General features: G+C 54.7%; 7 protein-coding genes across 7 annotated transcripts; 3 read left to right on the top strand and 4 right to left on the bottom strand.

The window, feature by feature from the left end:
- Positions 1 to 434: 434 nt before the first annotated feature.
- On the top strand, positions 435 to 641 carry GCG54_00011956 (uncharacterized protein; the record flags this gene model as incomplete). Its single annotated transcript, XM_045411844.1, has 1 exon — positions 435 to 641. The coding sequence occupies one exon, from the start codon at positions 435 to 437 to the stop codon at positions 639 to 641; it is 207 nt and encodes a 68-aa protein (XP_045266717.1).
- A 1,636-nt stretch (positions 642 to 2,277) lies between these two features.
- On the bottom strand, positions 2,278 to 5,664 carry GCG54_00011955 (uncharacterized protein; the record flags this gene model as incomplete). Its single annotated transcript, XM_045411843.1, has 1 exon — positions 2,278 to 5,664. One exon carries the CDS (start codon positions 5,662 to 5,664, stop codon positions 2,278 to 2,280), a length of 3,387 nt encoding a protein of 1,128 aa, XP_045266716.1.
- A 1,286-nt stretch (positions 5,665 to 6,950) lies between these two features.
- Positions 6,951 to 8,348, bottom strand: GCG54_00011954 (Molybdate transporter 1; the record flags this gene model as incomplete). The annotated part of the gene is made up of 2 exons (XM_045411842.1): positions 6,951 to 8,060; positions 8,112 to 8,348. The coding sequence occupies 2 exons, from the start codon at positions 8,346 to 8,348 to the stop codon at positions 6,951 to 6,953; spliced, it is 1,347 nt and encodes a 448-aa protein (XP_045266715.1).
- A 3,772-nt stretch (positions 8,349 to 12,120) lies between these two features.
- On the top strand, positions 12,121 to 12,309 carry GCG54_00011953 (uncharacterized protein; the record flags this gene model as incomplete). The annotated part of the gene is made up of 1 exon (XM_045411841.1): positions 12,121 to 12,309. One exon carries the CDS (start codon positions 12,121 to 12,123, stop codon positions 12,307 to 12,309), a length of 189 nt encoding a protein of 62 aa, XP_045266714.1.
- Positions 12,310 to 13,660: 1,351 nt separating this feature from the next.
- On the top strand, positions 13,661 to 15,786 carry GCG54_00011952 (uncharacterized protein; the record flags this gene model as incomplete). The annotated part of the gene is made up of 4 exons (XM_045411840.1): positions 13,661 to 13,923; positions 13,981 to 14,490; positions 14,548 to 15,092; positions 15,152 to 15,786. The coding sequence occupies 4 exons, from the start codon at positions 13,661 to 13,663 to the stop codon at positions 15,784 to 15,786; spliced, it is 1,953 nt and encodes a 650-aa protein (XP_045266713.1).
- A 242-nt stretch (positions 15,787 to 16,028) lies between these two features.
- Positions 16,029 to 16,701, bottom strand: GCG54_00011951 (uncharacterized protein; the record flags this gene model as incomplete). Its single annotated transcript, XM_045411839.1, has 3 exons — positions 16,029 to 16,327; positions 16,496 to 16,606; positions 16,698 to 16,701. The coding sequence occupies 3 exons, from the start codon at positions 16,699 to 16,701 to the stop codon at positions 16,029 to 16,031; spliced, it is 414 nt and encodes a 137-aa protein (XP_045266712.1).
- Positions 16,702 to 18,262: 1,561 nt separating this feature from the next.
- On the bottom strand, positions 18,263 to 21,512 carry GCG54_00011950 (uncharacterized protein; the record flags this gene model as incomplete). The annotated part of the gene is made up of 9 exons (XM_045411838.1): positions 18,263 to 18,931; positions 18,984 to 19,211; positions 19,264 to 19,299; positions 19,351 to 19,688; positions 19,744 to 19,938; positions 20,016 to 20,319; positions 20,370 to 20,713; positions 20,771 to 20,896; positions 20,957 to 21,512. 9 exons carry the CDS (start codon positions 21,510 to 21,512, stop codon positions 18,263 to 18,265), a joined length of 2,796 nt encoding a protein of 931 aa, XP_045266711.1.
- Between the last annotated feature and the right edge of the window lie 725 nt (positions 21,513 to 22,237).

Below are 22,237 nucleotides of genomic sequence, written 5' to 3'. Positions count from 1 at the left end.
CCATCGTCCACGCTACTCACTCTAACTAACTGTGAAGGTTGTGCATTCGACTTCACTGATTCCATTCCACAACTTTGGACCGGCTCCTACTATTTATTAATCTCACTGTGCTGAGTCGCTTTAATCGAGCTTTCGTACTGCTCCTCTCCTTCCACTCTCTAGGAAGTGTCTTACGATTCTGGGCACCCATGATTATTCTAAGAATCTTTCTTCTATTTTTCGCTGTCCACCCAAAATGGACAAAGGCCGAGATAGCAAGTCGCAATTCGGTCGCACCCTCGAGTCCACGGCCAACGCCGGCGCCACCTTCATATGCAATCCGGCAAGCTTTACACGACCGTCGTCAGTTCACTTCGGGTACAATTTGCGGGTACATAAGCGGCCGCAGCACACAGCCCGTGATTGCACCCTCGGGATCAATATGCCGACACGCAATGACCGATAGGTTATGGGGCTCATGCGACACCTCGATCACCAATGGGTATGACTGCAGTTTCCCTGCCATGTGCTACGATTCCCACGCCTGCAGCACTGGTTGCGGCAGAATGGGCACTGCGACTCTTACATGGCAAGTAATTTTGACTCTCAGTGAAACTGTTCTCCTTTATTTTGAATCATTTCCTTGCACTTTCAGCCGCTAACAGTATTTGAATGTCACAGTTCTGAGGAGCAATATTACTGCGCAACGAATATCATGACTTCGGGCATTGACATCGAAATGTTCAACATATTTTGTTGGATTACAGCCGAAGTCAACCTTGTAGCCATCAAACCGACTTCACTCCCAGACATCACAATTCCCGCGACTGGGCGTTCAAGTGTTTCCTCGAGTGCTTTGAAATCCTCATCTTCATCTGCTGCGAAAGATCCATCCAGCGAGGACGCTGCCTCTTCGGCCGCGACCTCAGAGTCTCCTAATTCATCTATCCAGCCCGCTTCCTCAACATCAATACCCTCAGCAACGAGTACTACACCAGCTCCTAAAACGACAAGCACGACCCCAGCAGACTCGTCAACCTCTGGATCACGTCTGAATCTCGCGGCCATTATCGCAGGTGTTCTCGGCGGCCTCGCCCTCATCTGCATTACGATCATTCTCGTAATATACATCGTCCGCAACAATAGAAAAGAGACCGGGAACCAGGCACCGATGTCGAGACCAAACCCCCCAAAACCAAAGCGAAGCTTTCTTACTGTCTCGAAAAGAACCACCAAAGATTCCGATGTGTCTTCCGAGGACACTATCATCTTGAACGACACGCAGTACCCGGATCCGCCCGATGACAAAGCCCATCCAGAGGCTGGCTGGGGCCCGTCAGAGGCCCAAGGCAGCGAGGTGCAGAGATATCGTGGCCCTTGGGAGATGTTCAACGAAGACCCCCCGCTCGAGATGTCAGATCACAACCGTCCCGCAGAGCTCCCCGATTACAAGTTCCTCGAGACGCTGCCCACGATCCCACAAGCCCCAACCAGACAAGATTCTTGGAGGCCGAACGATGACGGAGCAGCGTGGGGAGATCTAAGGCCCCCACCTCGTCTAAGAGATAGACTCCGTTATGCCGCGACGACCGGGCCAATGACCCATCGTCATAACCCACCCAATAGAGCAGACGGCTGGACGCCGGGAGATGTCGACGCAAGACAGGTCTTCGGTCATCAAAGGGGCGACCGGACCGGGATGTCTGCCAACTTTGCAGGACCTGGGTGGGACCGCATGGATGAAGACATTACAACCAGGATAGGAGATGCTTCCCAACAATCACAACGAAAAGTCATGGGCAGGTCGCCATCGAACATGACTAGTGTCTCCTCGCATGCGTCCATCTACACGAGCTCACCCGCTAGACTATAATCGTGTAATGACGGGTCTGGTGTGCTACACGGCCAGTATAGTTGATTGCGAGCACATCGCAGCTATGGCTGGCATGGGACTGGAGTAATTTTGACACGTCCGCGAATCCCGTGATGTGGGAGAAGGAATGAATGGCGTTTTGGGAGGCAGCCTGGGCATGCATTGCGTTGATTTCCGTAACGAAGAAGTAGTGATGGCGAGGCACATCAAGTAGATCGCGGCTCTCTGACGGTAGAACATGTTGTAAAAACAATTCAAGATATTTTGTGCTAAACCCCAATCGACAATACCTAGCTACGCTATGAGTAGTCGTATTTCGCTATTTCATGATCATTCGCTTCCAGAAACAACGCAAAGGGCCCCTGGGCTGCCTAGGTGACCTTGCTGCGAAATCCTCTCTCCTCTCTCTCGTGCTAGATTCATACTTATGTTCCATGCAACTTCTGATTTAGACCTAGCAGTAACTGCTTCACCGAGTTCATTAGGTGTGATTCGATCCCATCCAAGCCTGCAGCCGGCGAGCCAGACGCTGTAGCTTCCGCGGGTGGGGGCACGATACTTGCATCGGCTAGGCCGAGCACTCGGTCGATGGCGGATAGGGTGACTGCCTCAGCCTTGGCCTCTCCTATCCTAACCTTGAGGGCGTTGGACGAGACATTCTTGAACCCAACCAAGGACTGGAAGACTTTAGGGTCGAAGACGCTGTTGGACCCACTTGGCTGTGGTGTGCCACCAGAGCCAGGCGTGCTGCTGCTTGGGGCACAGAAGCCGTCGACAATTTTTTGCATGCCCTTCATGCATATGTCCTCCATGGCTTGATTCTCTGTGGCAGCACTCTTGAGCCCCAAGACCCGATTGAGGGCAGACATGACGATTGTTTCGGCCTTTGGGTTCTTCGCTTTCTTCAGGCTGTCAATCAAACCGTTTTTGAGGCCGTTGACTGCAGACAATAGGCGAGGTTGGATGACTGCGCGAGGTTCGGCTGGTGCTGGTGGCGTTGGTGTGGGTCGGGTTTGCTGCGGTGTAGCAGCGGGTATCGGTGGTGGTTGAGCTCCAGGGGGGACGGCCGGAGCAGGCTGTGTGACTGGCGGTGCTGATGGGGTGGTGCCATTTTCTGCTTTGACAGCAGGATGTGTCGGAGGAGGTCGCGAAGCATATGGTGAGCTGTAAGCCGGTTGCTTACCCGCGACGCCCTGAGGTCGGGCAATCGCGGCGGCAGCTCCATAACCGGGAAGCGTTGCAGGCGCAACAGGTTGAGATGCCGGGGGTTGCGCTGGTTGGCCAGGGGCTGGAGTCGTTGCTGGAGGAGAGTACTGAGGTGTTCGCGCAGCAGCGGCGGCAGCAGCAGCAGCAGCTTGCGCTTGTTGACCCGCATATGCCTGCGTATGGTATGCATGAGGAAGATGTTGATACGCTGGGGGCATGTGCGCCTGTTGCTGCTGCGGTTGGGGTTGCGGTTGCTGCGGTTGCGGCTGCTGAGGCTGCTGCTGCTGATATTGCTGTTGCTGCTGCTGGGCGTATTGAGCGTACGTTGGGTGGTGGTTGTAATGGCCATAACCGGCACTCATGGAGCGATCCGGCGATGAGGCCTTGCGCTTCTTGCCGGCATCAAGTTCTACACCAGGCACACGCGACCAGAGTCCGGTGGTGTCGTCCTTTTTGAATGCCTCGTTCCCGATGAGATTGTGCCGTACACTGGATTCCCAACCTTTGGTCTCTGTGTGGAAGTAGAACCAGGGGTATCTTTGCGTGATTCGCTTGTAGATCTGCTTCAGTGTAAGACCGTCGGGTCCCGCCGCAGTCAGAGTTTCGTCAATGAGAACTCCGTAGTTTTTGTTGGGCTTCTGAAGCTGTTCTTCTGTGTAGTCTTCAATCTTGAGCTCCAAGGGAGGCGACTTCGGCCGGACCTTCTTCTCCTTCTTCTCTTTGGCCCGTCGCTCTGCGTCTGATCCCTCTGCGCCGTCTTCACCCTTCGGCTTCCGTGGCTTGTATTTGCGCTTCTCTGGTCGGTCACCCCCTTCTTCCGGAAGCGGATGCTTTCTTGGACGTCCGACCTTCCTCTTGATTGGAGGCTCACCGGGAGGTGGTTGTGGTAGCGTCTTCTTGGCCATCTCTTGCTGTTGCTTCTTAAGCAACCGTTGCTCGCGCTTGGACATGAAACCGTTCTTTGGCGGTCTGCCAGGCCCCCTTTTCTTTGGAATGAGCAGTGGTAATGGCTGCTGTAATGAGTGGCCCAATTCAGGCTCCTCTGCCTTAACTTCTGTGCTAGGCTCAACGTCTTCCACTTCCTCCTCTTCCTCGTCAGCCTGAGCATCTGCTTCTGCGAGGGCTTCGTCTTCGGCCTCGGCCTCGGCCTCAGCTTCAGCATCTGCTTCGGCTTCTGCATCGGCCTCAGCTTCTGCATCGACGTCCGCATCCTCTGCCTCGGCGTCGACATCTGATTCTTCATCTTCGGACGGTGCTGGGGGACTGAGCGACGAGTCGCTTGAGTCATTCAGCTCGCCATTTCCATGTGAGGCTTCAAACTCGAAGCTCATCTCTTTGCCACCTTGGGCTCTGCCGCTCTTCTTCACATTGTCCTTATCTTCTGCGAAGTCTTCCGCGCCAGTGCGGCCTTCAGGGACACCATTGATGACGAATCGAAAGTCGACATCCTTGATCTGCAAGTGGGCGCCGCTCCGAAGCACGACAACTCCGTCTTTGTGGTGAACATCTTCACAAAAGAAACCATTCTTGTGTAATGGAATAGCCTCAAACACGCACTCAGCACGGTTGAACTGGATCTTGAGATGTTCTCTTGAAATGGCCTTGGTCTTGGTCGCAATGTCGGGTCCGGGTGAATGAATGCCGACCAGCGGAACGTGGTGAGGAGAGGGCCGCAGAGACGCGAGGTCAACAGCAGCGGCGCCCGGTGTATGTGATACGTACTGTCTGTTGGATATGAGGTTCTCCTGTGCTTCTTCCTCTTCGGGTCTTTGCGACGATCCAGTACTAGTGGTCTTGCGTCGCTTTGCTGGCCGTCCGGATTCCTCACTGTCGGACTCGGGTCCCAACATGCCTCCTTCTTCACTGACGTACGATTTGCTGAACTTGATTCGGTCATTTCTGACGGGAGAGGGGGGCGGCAGTCCTAGTGCTTCGTACTCCTCAACTCTTCTCCGATGTTCGGCATTGCGCTTCTCGTCCCTTCGCGCCTGGATCATGGCCTTTTGATCACGACCGATGATGACGGCGTAAGTGGTCATCTGGAAGACACTGTCGGCGAATTCTATTCGCGCAAAGGACTCCAGGCCTTGTGTGGCTGCCGCGAGGTTCTGAGTGCTTGCGACGAGCGGGTCGTTGCCGTTGCTCATGGTCGGAAGCGTGACCTGGGCTGGCGTGACAGTGGGAGGAGGCGACATCTGGTTGGGTATCTGGTTGTTTGCCATATGCGCGAGAGCCATCATCATGTAGGCGTGGTCCATATTGGGCATTGGGGTATGGGGGAAGGAGGAGTTGAAGGGATCGGCATCCATCGGGGCGGCTGGAGCGGGCTGCGATGCTGCGGGGAGGGCGGTCGTAATCGCGGTGGTCGCGGCGTCGGCATCGGTCATGACGGTATCGACGGCGACAGGAGTGGTGTGACGGTTGGTAGACGTGTCGTTCTTGGTGTTCTCAGCGGCGGTGGATGCATCGGCGCGCGGCTGGTCGGTCTTGGTCGCGTTGTTGTCGTCGGGGTTGTGTCGAGCGGAGGCTGGCGACGTCTTGTTCTTTGGGGGCGGCGTGGTCGGCACGGGCGCCTGGCCGTTCTGGCCGGCGTTGGACGAAGTCATCGCTGCTCTGCAAGCGGACAGACCAGCTCCTTCGTCTTCGGCAAGCCTCTGAAGGCGATTTGGTCTGTTGCGACAAGGTTGGACCTGAGGCGACTGCGGACAATGCGAGATCCCAAAAAAATCGGGCTGCGAGACTCCTTCCTGCCGATTGACAGGGTCGGTGGAGAAAGGGTGCCTTTTTGATTGGCTGACTTCGGTGAATCTCCTGGCCTATTGGTCAACCCCGCGCTGGGAAAGCACGGGCCCACGCTCGTTCCCTTGAAAGAGACAAGGCCAGACGCCAGTCACCGGTGCAGTCCCCGTCGCTGCCTGCCTTCTCAGGACCAAACCATGACCGGAGGAAAGCGCAAAGGTGCTTGCGACTTCCCAAACGAAGCCATCTTCCCGAGGCAATTACCTAAACACAATTGGGCAGTTCACTTTGAGACGATACAGGTAGGAACCGATCAATAGCCCAAGGAATCTATCTTTCCTGGTCTTTTCTCATCATTGAAGCTCGGCTGAGTCATCTTTCCAACGTTGCGGTGAAGGGACTGAATCCCACGATGCAATTCGGTCAAGGTCCGAATTGCCTCTCAGTACCTATCAGCAAGGTCCACGCTCCCAAGAGACTGCTCACAGGCAGACCTCGTGGCCATCACCCTGCGTAGATCCAAATCCGGTTTCCACTTCCCCGGTCAGCGTCCAATGATAATCTGGCCTACCGGTGAATGCTCCCTCACCTTTGTGGACTCCCTGCTTTGGGTACTACATATGCAAACTGCTGCTTTGAGCAACATATCTGCAAGCAAACATTCTGAGGGTACCTATGGTATCTTTTCACCTTAGGTGGTGCATTTTGGATGGATTTTTTTTCTCTTTAAGTGCATCAGTCTCTGCATGACCCCGAAACTTGCGACTTTCAGTACTCTCCCGTCCTCAGAAGTTTGCTACTTACGGAGGCAGTGGTGAACATATCGATGGTCTGGCCATAGCAGGTCATCGCTGTCAGAAGGTTTCCCAACAAGGACCATTTTGAATCAAGTCTAGTGAACCTCAACAACTTGGAACGTGTGGCTGAAGTCAGATTTACGTTGGTAAGTTCCAAGATACCAATAACATAGGTACCCAAAACGCAGTTTAAAAGCACTTGCAAATGAGATGAACCTGAGGAATTGATGGATGACCCCTCTCCAGTCACTGGTGAGGGATCCTTGCAGCGATTCCAGTTCATAAATACATTTACTTTGGTTTTCCAGGAACCAAGGCCCTGGCTCCTCAATGCAAGACATCACAATCTGGCCGTTTTAACGCAGAAGTGGCTCTCGCTCCCCGAAAAGGGGTCGCTTAGACTGCCACCAGCGCGCAGTTCTCTCCGAAGCTCTGTAGGCCCAGAAGCACAACATACCCGCGATGAACCCGATAGCATCATTCCTGAAGGCAAGAAGTCCCGCCGTGGTCATCAGCATGACGGTCCATCTCTCAGCCCTCTCATCGTCAGACAGCGAGCGGTGTTGTCTGAGAAGGCCACCGTCGTTGTTGCCAGCGGAACTCTCCCACAGGTCAGAGGCACCGTGGTTCAAGCTGTGGCCGACCTTGGCAAGCTCGAGACCGGCGGCGATGACCATGACACCAAGCAAGCTCTTGGGGTAATGCGACAGCAAGTCGAGAAGAGTCCCGCCAAAGACGACGCCCAAGATAATCTTGAAAAGGCCTAGGATGATGACGCTGGCACCGCTGCGCGCGCCGAATCGGTACTGGGCAGCTAGGCCTCCGGCGCCGTGGCAGACTGGCATAGCACCAAACCATGTACCTACCAAGTTCATGATTCCAACGCTGATACCCATGCCGGTGACAGTCGGAGTAGACATATCAGGGAGCAAGTCGGCAGCGAGGGCGCTGACAGCAATGACAGAGTTGAGTGTGGTAAGAGGCAGCTGGCCGATGGCCATCGTGATGGGCTTATACTTGAACCAATTGAAGTTCCAGTGCAGCAATTGCGGAACCCAGACGTGGAACCATGGCAGGTTGTGCGGCTCGTGGTGATCGGCGTTCAGGATGGAAATGAACGCAAAGACGAGCGACAAGAGGAATATGTAAAGGGCGTAGGGAAAGCGGGGAAGTCCCTGTGTGAAGATGAGCACCAAGAAAGCAGCCAGGGCCCAGAGCCTGTTGTCCAGAACAGGATGAGTCCAGTGCAAGTCTCGAAGCAAGCCTGAACCGGCGGCCATTACGAGAGAAAGGCCAGCACCAAGCTGAATACCCTTGACTACCGGGACGGGAACATTTCGTGTAACCCAGCGAAGAAGACCAGTGAGACTCATGATCAAAACCGCCAGACTGACCCACTGACCAGCAGCCATGACAATTCTGATGCCGCTGTCCTCGCTTCTAGAAATCGCGGCAGCAGCAATGGCCTGGGATAGTCAGGTTAGTTATCTCGTTAAAGCAGAGATGGGGCGTCGGACCTTCATCGGTTGTACCGGCAGCGGGATGCCGAAAGCAGCACCAGTCACGACATTGAAAATGCCAGTAAACACCAAGGTGCTGTCAAGATAGATGGAACGTTGCACGGCAAGTGCAATCATCAAGGGAAGCAAAGTTCCCAGGTCGCCCAGAGCGCCAGATATTTCGGCGGCGGGTTGGCGGCGCAGAGTCGCGACATTGTGTTGATGGACTCGTTTCAAATGACTGAGGACCGTCATGATGCGGGGAAGTTGAACCGAAGTTCTGGACTTTGATGAAAATGAGTCGGCTCAGATCGCAGGCCCAGCCAAGACAGATGCCACCAGCGCAACAGGAGCAGTTACTCTGTGAATACCATGAAATGAGGAGTGAAAAGCGACTGCTCTAACAAGCTTCTGGTGCTGACGAGGCCCCCGTGATGTCTTTGGTCGCCTGAGTGTGTCAGCACCCAGGCGCGTGAGCTCTGAAGCTCAGGCGGCCGCGTCCGACAATCCACTTGGATCGGCGGAAGCAACTCCTCGGCCGACACAGGCGCGAGGTGGTGATTGGTTCGTCTCAACCCATGCTGCGATTCCCCAACTTGGTGTTCCGTAGCGGTGATAAGGAGATAAGAATGACCAGCGGTTACCTGAGCATGTCGTCATAGGCCTTCATCAGTGGATCCTTCCCGCCAGACGACGATGAATGATCTGATTCTCCGGCGTCTTATTAGCTTGAGATTACATAAGTCATAACTGGCATGAGGAAGTCCAAAAAGTTTGGAGTAATCGTGGTGGCTGGCCGCCGAAGAAGACGCCGAGACGGTACCGTTTTTGTTTGGGCTAGGAACGGGCAAAGACCGGACATAAGAGCGGGCTACCTTAGCGTGCAGCCCCGGGTGCTCTAATAACGAAGCCGGGCTGAATCCGCAATGGCAACGACAAGAACTCCAAAGTAAAAAGAAGAAAAAACTTCAAACTGGGCCATCGGAACGGGCGGAGGGATTCGGTCTGCCACCCGCCCCAGTGTACCCGGCCTTACCTCACCTCGACCTGGGGCTTACCATGCGGAAAGGGCGCCGGGCGTGAAGCGGTGTATGGGGCTCCGAGCTGGACTCTGCTATGAGGTTTTTGTTATCAAATCAGCGCTTGGCTGTGGGACACAAGAAAGCGACGCTGTGACCCTGCGAGGCAACGGCGCGCGTTTGAAGAAAGAAAAGATGGACGGTCATCAGGTCAGGCCAGACGGTTGACCTTGACAGAGACAGGCCAACCATCGGCCCTGGGTGGGCGCGAACCCCGATCCGATGTGACGGGCTACGATGCGATGGGGACAGCAAGAAGCGCTGCGGGACCTCCACTCCCGGTCTGTTTACTGTTGGTGGCCCCTACTTTGTTTGTGTGTTATTGAATTTTTATTTTATTTTGTTTTATTTTATTATTATCCAGTTATTCACGACTGGATTTGCGCTCCCAATTGCCTGGCTGGTATGACCCCGCGGGCTAGCAGCTCTTGATGCTTGGCCGAGGTCTGGGCAATTGACTGAATCAAGCGATTCTTGGCAATGAGAGCGCATCTCAGCTACTCAGGTCTGCCAACGTTTTGCCAATCCATCCGCAGCAGCTTGGCCGGGCGCAGTTATTAAGAACCAAGACCGACCAACCAGAGTAGAGATGATGCGGCATTTGCAGAGCTCTCTGGAGCCCTGGGTGAAGCTACCTACCTACTCGCCTCGCACAGGTGGCTGATGATTAGCCAAGTGAAGTCAGGAAAACGCCAAGCGTGTGAAAGGCCAGCTCGAGTCGGCGACGCCTGGGCTGGCCCTGCCTGGTAGGTACAGAGAAATAAACAACGCAAGGCGATGAGCGGGTGTGAAGAGGGTAAGACGGGACTGTAGTTACTAAGGTAAGTGGGAGGTGTCGGCAGCGGGAGCAGGGCGTCCTGGGAGCGGCAAATCGGTCGGTTAGGTACTTGTAAAGATATTGTCATCAAATGTCGCTTACAGAGGCAGACCAGGGCCGTCACAAAGAACACAGAGAGATGGTGAGGCAACTGCGAGGCGAGGTACGGTCACAAAGAAGCCGGGGCGTGTTGGAGGTGTCCCCGAGAAATCTCCCCCGTGGCGTCGGGCAAGGCGAGGGATAATGGAGCCAGAAATCTTCCAAGGTTGTTTTCTTTCTGCGTCCTGTCGGGCCCATCCCGTTGCCAATCCCATTGGAGTCAATTCCGCCCTGTGTCGGCAAGGACTTGCAGAACATTTGTTGTTCCGTGTAAGATGATCACTAACAGCAGACGAGCTAGCAAGTAACGAGAGCGACTAACGACTAACACGGGCCGTGGGCGACAAGAGCCGGGACGGTCTGACAAGAAGTCGACAAGGACGCTAGCAGGCTACTGGTATCTATCGCCCTTAGCACCTGGGACTGTGATACTTGTCGAATGCAGCCGAATTCCCTACAACCACGAGGTAGAGCGGTGCTTTTCCCTTGCCTGCCCCAGGGCAAGACCCGGCGAGTTGAGTGTGAAGAACCACTGGCCTGCGAACCCACTGGAAAACTGAGGCCGGGTGTGCTGGGGCCCCATCGCGGTGCCGGCCCCATTAGAGATGCCCATGTCATCCAATCGCCCAATCTCTGCAGTCTGCCAGGCAGGACGTGTTGGGCAAAGCTGATCCCTCCACGACTCACGAGAGCAACACCGGTGTAGTGGAAATTCGCGCAAGTGGGAAGAAGGAAAAGGTTGCTGGTACCTGTATTACAATGTGCGTAGGAAGGAGGGAAGGTGCCGTTGGTAGGTAGGCAGCCAAGGTAGGCAAGGTAAGGCAAGGTAGTCAGGTAAGGTACGGACAGGAAGGCAGGAGCAACCTAGTAGGTACCTACCTACCCTGCCAGTGTGTTCTGTGCGCCTTGCCGTCCCTGGCGATGCCCCCACAGCGGTTGCCTTTCGCGACGACTGACCCTGCCGTCTTCCCGGCATCCTTGGAGACAAGCTTTCTGCTGCCCTTGGCGCCGCTTCCTGTGACATAACGCTACCACCGGATCCTACCTACCTGCCTGATGGCCTAACCCTCTCACACTTACCGCAGATGTACTGCGTAGTAACGAGTACCTCCTGTCCTCTGTCGTTCTCGCCATTGCGCCGAGGGAAAAGTATGTTGTCGCTGTATCCGGCCATGTCGAATCACCGTCACTCGCGCCTGCCCATCCGGCCACTATTTGAGCAGCTATTTACCTCCTCACCCGCCCTCTGTTGACCTAACCTCCTGCTCGCGCTCTTCTTTCCCTCCTCCAACTCACTCGACGATCAATCCCCTCAATTGACACCGATTCTTTCGTGCGACGGTCAATTCCAGCCCCCCTCATCGTCGCGTGTTGTTCGCCCAACGTGAGCATCGGATGCCAAGATTCACCCCAGTTTTTGTTTCCTTACCTTGCTGACAAAGTGCGCGCCCTGCGACGCCTAGCTAGTCTCCCCCCAGTGACTGCGATCGAACCACCCCGTCTCGTTTCCCCACCTCTGTTCTGTCACTCGACGCAAAACTCTCTGAATCAAAGGTAATTCTCCCCTTCTCGAGTTCCAATTAGCATGCGAAACACTTCTCCGGACCCCTCATTCAAACCCGGCGCCGCTCCTCACCCGTCAAGGCCTGCTCCCGTGCTTTGCGCCCGGCGCGCTGGGCCAGATCGTGGGAAACAAGACCGGACATTTGTCGGCCAGCCGAACGCCGGATACCCCGGTAATGACGATGGACACCGAGCTTCAAGGGTCCGCATTCTAAGACCTCGGACGGTCGTCTCCATAAAATACCTCAATGGGACAAGCTTTGCCGTCCCAATCGATTTGTTTTTTCGGCCTGATGCTACTCTAGCAGCTTGTAGTTGCATTCGCCACGAGCGAGCTCACTCATACATATTTCACACGCTCAGCACCATTCGCCGTCTTTGTTTTGGCCGCCGCTGTTTCTCTTCTCCTCACTCTCCCGCTGACAATTCTTCTTTTCTCCAGCCGACTCTACCCCCAAACTCAGTCACAATGCCCGCCATCAACTCCATTGTCGCCCGCGATGCTGTCCACCAGCTCGCCAAGCGCGAGAACTGGGCCTCTCAGGAGGCCGGTGTCATCGTCGTCTTCTGCATCGTCTTCATTGTCGCTTGCGGTATCGCCGGCCTCTTGATCTCCCGCTGCATCTCCAGGCGCAAGGCCGCAAAGGCTGCCGCTTGAGCGTCGCCGCTACTACACCAAGGCAGGGAGCATGAGGTGCGTTGGAGGAAGTAATGGACGGCTTCATTATGGACTATTGAAGTCGAGAACGGCGGCCCTCTAATGACAACAATCACGAATTACACATGAGGGCTGCTGCTGGAACGGGCACGAAGATCCCAGCACCATTCATCACTACACTCGCGGATCATCCACCATCCCATCTATCGACTTTGATTCTCGACCCGGTCAACGACGACAGGATTGGAGTCTCACGAGAGACGTGGTTACGAGGAAATGTCCAGAGGCTGTATATACCGGCATGAAGGGACGACTGGCCGGATAATACGTGGGAGCGGCCATATGTCAACTCAAGACGCCGCAAAGGATATTATGAGCCCTTTTTTTGTTTTCTTAATGATACCTATTTCATCGTTGGCAATCAAACTTGCTGCAATCCAAACCGCAATCGGGAAGCTGATGAGCAATGTGTGCCACTTGGCCATCCGAGAACATGTGCTTTCCTGAGACAATGTCTCGCATTGAGAGCCTTGCGCCTTTTCCCTCTTATCTCTTATCCGCAGGAAAATAAAACGGACACAAAAAGTGGCCCCATTTGTTTTGTTTTGCCAGCGTAAGCTGCAATCAAACTCGGACATCAGATGGCACGACTTTGGCATGAGCGAACCGGTTTAGCCCTGGCGAACAGACCCGTCCTCGGAATTCAGACTAAAAGCCTTGGCACTGGCCACTAGGTGCTTATTACACGAACTGCTCGTCTGAAAAGAGTCTGTTCAAACACACATCACCCTCGACGTTCTGCGGCGACGCCTTTTTTGCAGTTTGGGACTTTTGTACATATTCCCGGACTGGGGGCGCTTTTTTGGTCCGTCTCTCCCAAGCCACACGGCGAAGAAAGACTGCTTACATTCCAGGTCGCCGGGATTGTAAAAGATAGCGCACCAACGTGCTCGTCATGGAAATACTATCTCGCTTTATCCCTGGGCACTTTGAGTTATCCCGCGCCATTCTGTTAACCCGTAATTCGCCCGACGAGAACCTCAACACAGCCAGGCTGACGCCGACAGAGTGTTCTCTTACGCGTGCTGTGGTCAAGGGGCTAGCCTTATAAAATGCGGTTCAGGGACATTCTCTCGCGCATAGGTTTGCTTGTCGACTTCTCACCTGTGACCATCATCATGCACTATTAACGAAGTGGGAAACCCGCAGCCCATACGGTCACCCTCCATCTTTCTCGAGGACATTCACCACAGTACTGAGAAAATTCAAATCAAAACAGTCAGGACAGAAAGTCAACAGACTGCAAGAACGGCTCCGTATTTCTTAGTCAAAAGCAGCCCCGTCGGCCTTCATGGATCAACCCCCGAGACCCGGGAGTCCACCTCGCCGGCTGCGGGCCTGCGTGCCGTGTACAAGGGCCAAGGCCCGCTGCAACTTCCGCGAGGAGAATGCCGGGAAGCACCTCTGTGACCGGTACGTCTTTTTGCATCCAGGCTCGGTGAACATGACCAGGCTAACTTTGAGCCACCCAAGATGTGATCGTCTCAAGATTGAGTGTGTGGCAAAGACGACGCGGGGTGTGAGACGGCCAAGACAGCTTAAGCCGTTGGTGAAGTGAGTTGTCTTCCACAAGGATGACTTGTTGGAGATCACAGGCTTACAATGCCCCAGTCGTGTCGCCTCTCTCGAGCAACAGATCGCTTCTCTCAGAACAACGGACAAGCCAAATAGCATATCGGCCTCATCTTCGGGCAGCTCAACGTCCAACTCAAGCTCACCACAAAGCTCTGTAAAAGACAGAGGCAACCATGATACCACCGGCAGACAACATACCTTGGATGCCAGTCATCTCTACCCAGCCGGTCAGGAAGGCCTACATGACCCGTACGCGCCTCCATTGGGCTTCACATGGGCCCAAGCAAGCTTCATCCTCAACGATTTCCGCGACAAATTCACGCCAAACTTCCCATTCGTCATCATAGACCGCCAGAAGAGCCCGCAAGACCTCCTTCGCGAGAAGCCGTTTCTCTTCCGAGCCGTCATGCTGGCAGCCGCGCCGCTCCCGCGTCCCCGCATCGCCGGCATACGTAGCGAGGTGCTGGCGTACCTCGGCCATCGCATGCTGCTCGAGACCGAAGAGACGCTGGACCTTTTGCAGGGTATTCTAGTCATCGTGATGTGGTGAGTAACCCCTGCTCCTCTCTTGTACATTCCAAGAAACTAACAAACGACAAAAAGGGCCGACATCAAGTACTTTTACGACAAGCAAATCACCCGCCTGGTCTACCTGGCCCTCGGCTACGCCCACAGCATCGGCATCACCCGCATCCCCCTCTCCGTTCTGTCATCCACGGGGACCGCCGCCAGCACGGCGCAGCCGGACGACTGCTTCGCGTCCAGGATGGCCGCCTCCATGATCCAGCACCACACCCCCGAGGAGCAGCGCGCGTTCCTCGGCCTCTTCTACGTCGTCACGGTCAACTCGAACCAGTTCGCCCGCCGCAACCCGCTGCTGCAGCAGAACGGCGGCGGTAGCGGCGGCGGCCTGTACGTCGACATCTGCTGCGAGCAGCTCGCGAGGTCGGGCTCGCCCGAGGACGCGCTGGGCGTGAGGATGGTGCGCTTCATGCAGATCTCCGGGCGCATCGCCGAGGTGTTCGGGTCGTTTGCGAACCGCGCCACGGGGGAGTCGTATGCGACGCTGTTTGAGGCGCAGGCCGTCGCCATCAGGAGGGAGGTGGACCGCGTCGCGGAGGAGATTGACCCCCGAGACCCCTACTTCGGTAAGTTCTTGATCTTTCTTTTGTGCCGCTGCGCAACGCTGATGGTTTTCCTTTGCCAGCATATCTGTGGATGCAGTACAACTCCGTCCTCGTGCAGCTGTACGAGCCGGCAATCAAGGCCGCGACGTCGACCCCGCTGCACCGCACCACCTGTCTCCTGGACTGTCTGGCGGCCGCGAGGGCGTACTACGAGTCCCTCACGACGCTGCCCCCGGAGCAGTTCCTCTACCGCACCTCGGCCAGCATCAGCCACGCGCAGACGGTGGTGACGGTCACGACGAGACTGCTGGTTCTCGAGGTCGAAGGGTGGGATTTGGAATCTGCCAGGGCATCCCTCGACTTTCTCGACGTGACGGAGCGGATGGCCTGCTTGTTTCGGAGGACAGTGGATGCAGGACGGGAAAGGATGGAGAAATTCTCCGCAGAGACTGGCGCGACTTACCCATGGATAGAAGACGAGAACACGGAAAGCAGAGGAGGGATGTGCGAGGAGCTGGTTGAGAAGATGGGATGGATCAGTGACTGGTACAGGTCCAAGCTTGAGGCTGAGGAGGGAAAGATAGCATCAGACAAGGTCAACAGGGAGTTGCTGGAAGAGATTGCGCGGATATGGCAGTGGTCTCCGGATGCCCAGAGCTTGCCGTTTTTCGGTGGCTTGTTGAATCCTCTCGATGTTAGTTATGAGGGTATTTGAGAGGCCCCGTGTGGTCTAAAAAGTTAAAGTACAATAGGCAAATGTTGACCCATATATGTATATCCCTTCTCGCTCAAACCGAACGCCCAAGAAAACGATCCTCTTCGCCAGGTCCCATTCTATCGTAGCAAGCCTTCATTCCCAGTCCTGTCTCTTCGGTGCTGAGTCTGCATCATCTGCATCCATGATGCTCGCATTACATACTACTGGATCAGTACCGACAATCCGATGCGATGTCTCCATCAAACCACGTCCCATGCGATCATTAGCGGTAATATGGCAAGCAAGAAGATGCAGGCCACTAGTGCAGGTACAACCGGTGGCACGGACTCTGCTACGTCTTCAGCAAGCACGAGCAGGTCCGCGAGAGGCACGATGATGATCCTTCGAATCAGAGCGAGAGGACTCCGGCCAGTCCGGCAGCAACGGCAGCGGGTCCAGAAGCTATGCTGATACGTAACGTCATCGTGCTTAGGGGCTGAGAGCGCGGCGCGGACGTCGGCGCTGAGGTCTGGCAGTGAGCGCGATGAAAGGCGGCCATCTGGGCAGTGGGTTAGTTAAATCCATCTGTGATGAAGGGCAACCGGATGAAAAGATGAGAATGAGATGGCACGGAGAACGTGGAGACGGTGGAGGAGAAGAGTGGATGACCGGGTCCGAGATGGAGGCGTTGAGTGGGGTAAAGCTATATGAGGTAGAGCGGACTTACTGACGGGTGTCCGAGGCGGAAGCGGTGACCGGGCGCCGGAGACCGGGAGGGGTGACCGGCTGCCGTCGGGTGGGATCTCTTGAGTCCGGCCCTTGGTCCTTGCGTAGTAAGCTGGAGGAGTCAGTCAGAACAAGTGTCGGGATCCCTGGGGATGTCGTGTCGAGAAGGAAAAGCAGTGTTGTAAGGATGAGTATGAACGTACGCATTGTGAATATGAAGTGTTTGTCGTGACCACACCTCGACTTGAGTCTGTACGTCTATGGCGGGTTTCCGTGGTAACTTGGACCGTTCGTGCTCGTACTGGGCAAATCACCTGTGGGGTGTTCTCAAATTCGAGGGCCAGCCGAGAGTGGGCGCATGTGGTGATTTGATAGCCGATTTTCTTTGCATTCCTTAATAATGTGGTTGAAGGGAGGGTTTGCCGAGAAGCGGTTCGTATGTTTCCCCCTCTTTTTCTCTGCGCCGTTTGACGGAAGGGAGCCAGTAATTGAATGCGGCTTGCGCGGGTGTTTGTATGGCAGAGCAGGTGACAAAAATCGAACAAACCCCGTCTCCGGCCTCCCGTGATCAAGCTGGGCTGGCGGTTTGGGGGGCCTATTGATTGGAGGGTAGCGAGATTGGATGCCAATGCCAATGCCGACCGCCGATGCGAAGTGCCAAGACACGCAAGGCACAATTGTTGACAGATTTGAGTGTGGAGATGCTGGAGCGGAAGTGTTGGAAGTGAAGGGCGAGCGGTGCAACAAGAACCAGATGAGGGTGATCGACAGTCAGAGCCACCCTCTCGTCTCGTCAGTCGTCTTGGGCATGTACCTCTCTCCGTGTAGGTAAGGTGGGCAGAATAGACGTAGCTGGGCGATGAGGCGGGAGCGAGGCTTGATGCCAAGAAATCAAAAAAAGAAGAAGTTTGGCAAGAATTGACCTCAGTGCGGACGAGACTGCAAAAGGTTGTTGCTGAAAACGTGAAGGGGGGATGGATGGGTTGGCCGTGACTTGTTCTTGGGAAGTCGAGTCGCACCGGTATGTGCTTCCCGCAATTTTGAGTTTGACCCCAAGGATCCTGTTAGCTTGGCGGGGAGATGAATTGCGGGATGCTGTGGCTTGTCCCCCAGGCGCTGCACTACGCCAATGCAAGCCTAGAGTGAGACAAAAATGCAGAGGTATGCAGCGGTAGTGTACTTTGACGGGCTAGGGCGCGAGGTTGACGATGATGATCTAAGCCTACCAAAAGGGGAGGGGGTCATCTGGAGACATGGCAGTTGACCTACTACACCACGGTATGTCTCGAGGCCAGCACATCTCGGGAACGGGGCGGAAGGGTGGGTAGGTGGATGCGGCTTTCGAGCCAGTTGGCCACATGGCCGGCCAGGTTGGGTGAATGATCGAGTTGGAGGTTGCACTGCCTCACTCCTCGGACAGCTTTTCTCCTAGGTATCACCTTGTTGGAGAGCGGCGATTCATGCCGCCCTCGTTGTCTTCATGCAAAACCTCGACTGCACAGGCCCGGCCAACGGTCGACGTCCCAAGAATAAATACCAAACGCCAAGAAAAGGAGGCGACGGTTGAATAACTGAGACTATGAGCACATATCATCATCTTCCCGTTCAAGCAATGGTGATGGTGTGGTTGCTGCCGCACTGCGTGAACCAACTGGTATCTTTTGAAACTCCAAACAATAGTACCAACGTCCGAGCCGCGCTCGCTGTCTATCTTTTATCAAAACACCATGTCTCTCTTAGCCTCCTGTGCGAACAGGGCAGATGGCCATTAAAACCACGTGCGGCTTGTGCTGAGCCTCTTGTAACTGCTCCGCTCCCTAGCGCGCTGGTATTCCGTGTCGGCCGAGGCGTCTTGCTTCTTACGCCAAGTCTGCCCGTTGGCTTCCTCGAAGAAGTAGTGGTTTGGCCCTTTGGCGTAAGCCACTTTCCAGGGTACCACGAAGTCGGCCTTGATGGGACCGCCGCCGCAGCTGCCCTTGAGTTGCTCGCTCGGCGGCGAGTTGACAGCCAGCGCAAAGAGATTCTGTGGTTCTGTGTAGTCGGTGACCAGACCCGAGCGTGAGAGAAAGTAGCCCAGACAGAAGATGTTGATGAGCAAAACAAGGACCAGAGCCAGATAGAATATGTTTTGCCATTCGTACTCATGTGAAGAGGTGTACTCCTGCGTGCGGATCGTGGCGTTAAACGTAGCGAGAGCACCTGGTTCTCCCAGCTGCATCGTTTCGTAGTCCCAGTAATGGATGAAGGGCGTCCCTAAACTGCCGATGACCAAAGTCGATGAGGCGAAGACGGCGAGCGCTTCGGCCATGGAGGGAAGCAGCGGGTTGAGCTTGCCCTGTTCTAGAATGAATTGCGTGAGTGTTCGCGCGTTGGAGGCGTTATTGTTCACCGTTCCGCCGTTGATATCCATCGAGAGTCGCCATTGATCTGCGATGTTCTGGTAAAGTGAGCATTCAACCCAGAGAACCCCCATGTTGAGCACTACATACCTTCCAATCGCCATCAGGCTTTTCAGGCGTGACCTCAGGCACGGAACGGTCGTATCTGTCTGGGTCATCGGGATCTTCGCAGTGAGCCTGCATATGTGAACCAGCGGTGCCAGAGATGTTGAAATGAGTCGAGCAGTTCGGCGTGACCCAGGAACGCATCTCACAAAGCGTGTAGTTGGTGATGGAAGCCGATTTGGCCAGAAGGTAAATGGCATCTCCTTGATACACCTAGTGCAAGTCAGTAAACGCTCTCACACTTCCATCGGCAGCTCATCCATACCGTAGTGTTGGTAATCATGTTGAAGTCTGCAGGATACTGTTCGGCATGTTAGCAATAAACTACTATATCAGCATCATAGACACGTACAAGCTGGAACACGGGCGGCCGACGTCCGTATGTTGGCCCCCAGTGGAAAATGTCATCGACCGTTGTTCGGTTGAGCCACTCATCTTCCTCGGGGTGAGGCACCTCTGCCTCCCAACCGGCCCAACCGGTAGTCTGGTTGCCAACTCCGGTTGCATTTGTTTGGCTATTGTCCCATTTCGTATAGATAAGAGGAGCCAGTTCCTCCTCGTTCATATTAACGCACATAACATTGATGACAGGGGAGACGACGCTCGCTCTAATAGCATACTCTCCAACACCTGAAAGATCGTTGGGTTGGAAGATCTTATTCACGGGGTTTGTTGCGGCATCATATACACCTGAGCGAGCTTTCTTAGTAAAGCCTTGAGCACCTCAGACTTTCGCAGTACTTACCGGGATGGGGCATTGCAAGGGTTACATTGTGAATGATCCGCCCCTTCTCCTCGAACTGGCGAGTTACATTGCTGTATTCCGTTTTGACCCAGGTCGTAGTTAAAGTCGTGTTGTCGTACAACAGCGTGGTTCCCACAGGCCGATGAGACATGTCCAAAGAGGCGCCCGTACCATTATGTTTAATCTCGTCCCACACTGTCAAGAAAGATACCAAGTTCCGATAGGCTCCTTGTGGGTTAGCATCGAGTCTTCCACGGAAGGGATAAGCTCACATTGCCCGGCATACTGAATGTCCAAGCACGATCTGGCAGCAAACTCCGGTCCGTTTGGATCTTCTTTGCGCAGGGGTGTCGGGCAGCTATCCTGCGTAGCAAAAGTGTTTGCGTAAGAAGATAAAACGTAACCATTCAACGCCTTGCTCTCCCAGCCGCCGTATTTCAGCTTGGGTGAAACCATGACGTCAGACGCGGTGGTGTAGAACGTCGACGCGATGGTCGCGATAAGGGAGACCGCTCCGAGGAATGTGACTGCGGCGTAGGGAAGGGTTTCCCAATGCGTCAACATGAACCCGGGTTGCTACGTCACGTTAGATTTGTCGGGAGAATACAGATGGCTGAGGTACTCACAATGACCCAGTTTCTCATCGTCATCTCGGCCAAGGTCATCCCCTTGGACGACTTGACGAATGACCGACGTGTCAAAACCTGACCAATGAAGGCCACGAAGACCGTCACGAAAGATATTTCAATCGTCTTCGCGAACATTGCGCAGACCATGGTGGCCGTTGAAGGGGCGATGCCGCCACTGGATGAGATTGTCGGTCCCCATCGTGGTTGCACCACGGCGACGACAAACCATAGACAGCTGAGGCCTGTTGAGTAAATTGAAAGTGCTATAATCGAGATGGAGAGCCAATTCGCTCTTCTTCTGTGAACGTCCTTCCGTGAGTCGCAATAATGTGGCACATGGCCTGCGTATCGTATTAGTGGCTGTGAAAGCAGAGTTTAGGAGACCATAACAGCCTTACTGTATCTCTTGTAAAAGGTCTCATCGTCGTCATGAGAATCGTTATTTTCTGCGTCGTGATCGTTGCGCATTTGCGCGCTGTTGCCCCTGTCTGATCCCACTGATGTCGCATCTTGTCGATGTCCGTCTTTGCTTGGGTTTACGCGTCCCAAATCAATTTCATCCCGAGATGACGGATCCCACGAACCGTCATCTCTAGGCGGATCGTCCCAAGGCATTGTCGACTTTCCCATGCGTGTAGCTGTTCTCAAAGAGTTTGGCGATGTGACTGGCGTTTCCTCCAGAGGCGAGACGAGGTCCTGATCTGGGTTCTGAGCAAGTGATGCAGGTCCAGACTCTGCTCGAGGCGATGTAGTTCCAGACTCTGGCGAGCCGTGAGATCCGTTGTTGAAACGAGGCGTAGCGGGTGAGCTGCTTTTAGAGCCAACAGGTACGCGTGTGAAGGACACACGTTTTGCGATCCCCTTTACTGAAATACCGAGAGGGTCGCTTTCTTGACTGTAGGAGGTGTCGGGTCGAGCCACGTGCTGGTTTTCAGTAACACCGTCTAAAGATGAAAGGTCAATAGAGCCAGAGGGCATTGGCCGATAGCCATCTCGGCGGAAGATGGGAGACGAAAGGAGAAATCCAGGTGGCGAGGGTCTGTTGTCGCGACCTGTTTGTGAGTTGGAAAGATGGCTTTCCTCGACCTCAGGGACTGGGTGCAGGGAGTAAGGGATCCGCCTGTGATCACTTTCGGCCATGGCGGGCTTGAATGAAACTCCGGCTTGTGTGCTGGGCCAAACTGATTATCTAACTAGACATTATTTTAGGCGTAAAAGGATAGCTGCAGGGCCGACCGGATGTCAGAATCCTGCTTGGAACTTTTGGCGAGGGATGAACTCCTGGGCTGCTGTGCTTGCGAGCTGGCAAACGAGGGGACACAGGTGGCGCCAAACGGACGGGTTGGAATGTTCGTGGAGGTAAGGGGTGACGATCGTCGGGGAGCGCGCGGACACTAGTCTGCGTTGAAGCCGTAGTGAGTGTCTCGCGTTGCGTGATCTCGGCGCCGGTGGTACAGATGCGACGGGAAGGGACAAAGCAGTAGCTATATATGATACTCGGGAGGGCGCATACGTCTGAGATTCAACCAGGTTTTCGTCCTGTTTGTCGGCGTCTGGTTGGCTCTTTGCGGTTTACGGGTTCGGAAGTAAGGCACAGTTTCGCACCAGGGAAGAAAGACAATCAGAGTATCAGGGAGAAAACTTGGCACGAGGAGTAAAACGACTGGGAGTAGATGCTGCCATGATAGAGGGTTTGTGAGACCAAGGTTGTAGAAAGGAGGGGAGTGGTATAAGAGCCAGGAAGCGAAAAATAGCCATGACAAGAGCATCGGCTAGCAGGGGCACGACGGAAGCTCTTCAGAGTTGATCCTTCGGGGCGGAGAACTGGTCAAACTGATCTAGTCGCCGGCGTCGACGCCGCAGCT

Source organism: Colletotrichum gloeosporioides, assembly GCF_011800055.1.
Source record: "Colletotrichum gloeosporioides strain Lc1 chromosome Unknown consensus_28, whole genome shotgun sequence".
NCBI lineage: Eukaryota > Fungi > Ascomycota > Sordariomycetes > Glomerellales > Glomerellaceae > Colletotrichum > Colletotrichum gloeosporioides.
The sequence above is the reverse complement of the archived record's forward strand: the minus strand, read 5'-3'. Positions and strand labels throughout refer to the sequence as shown.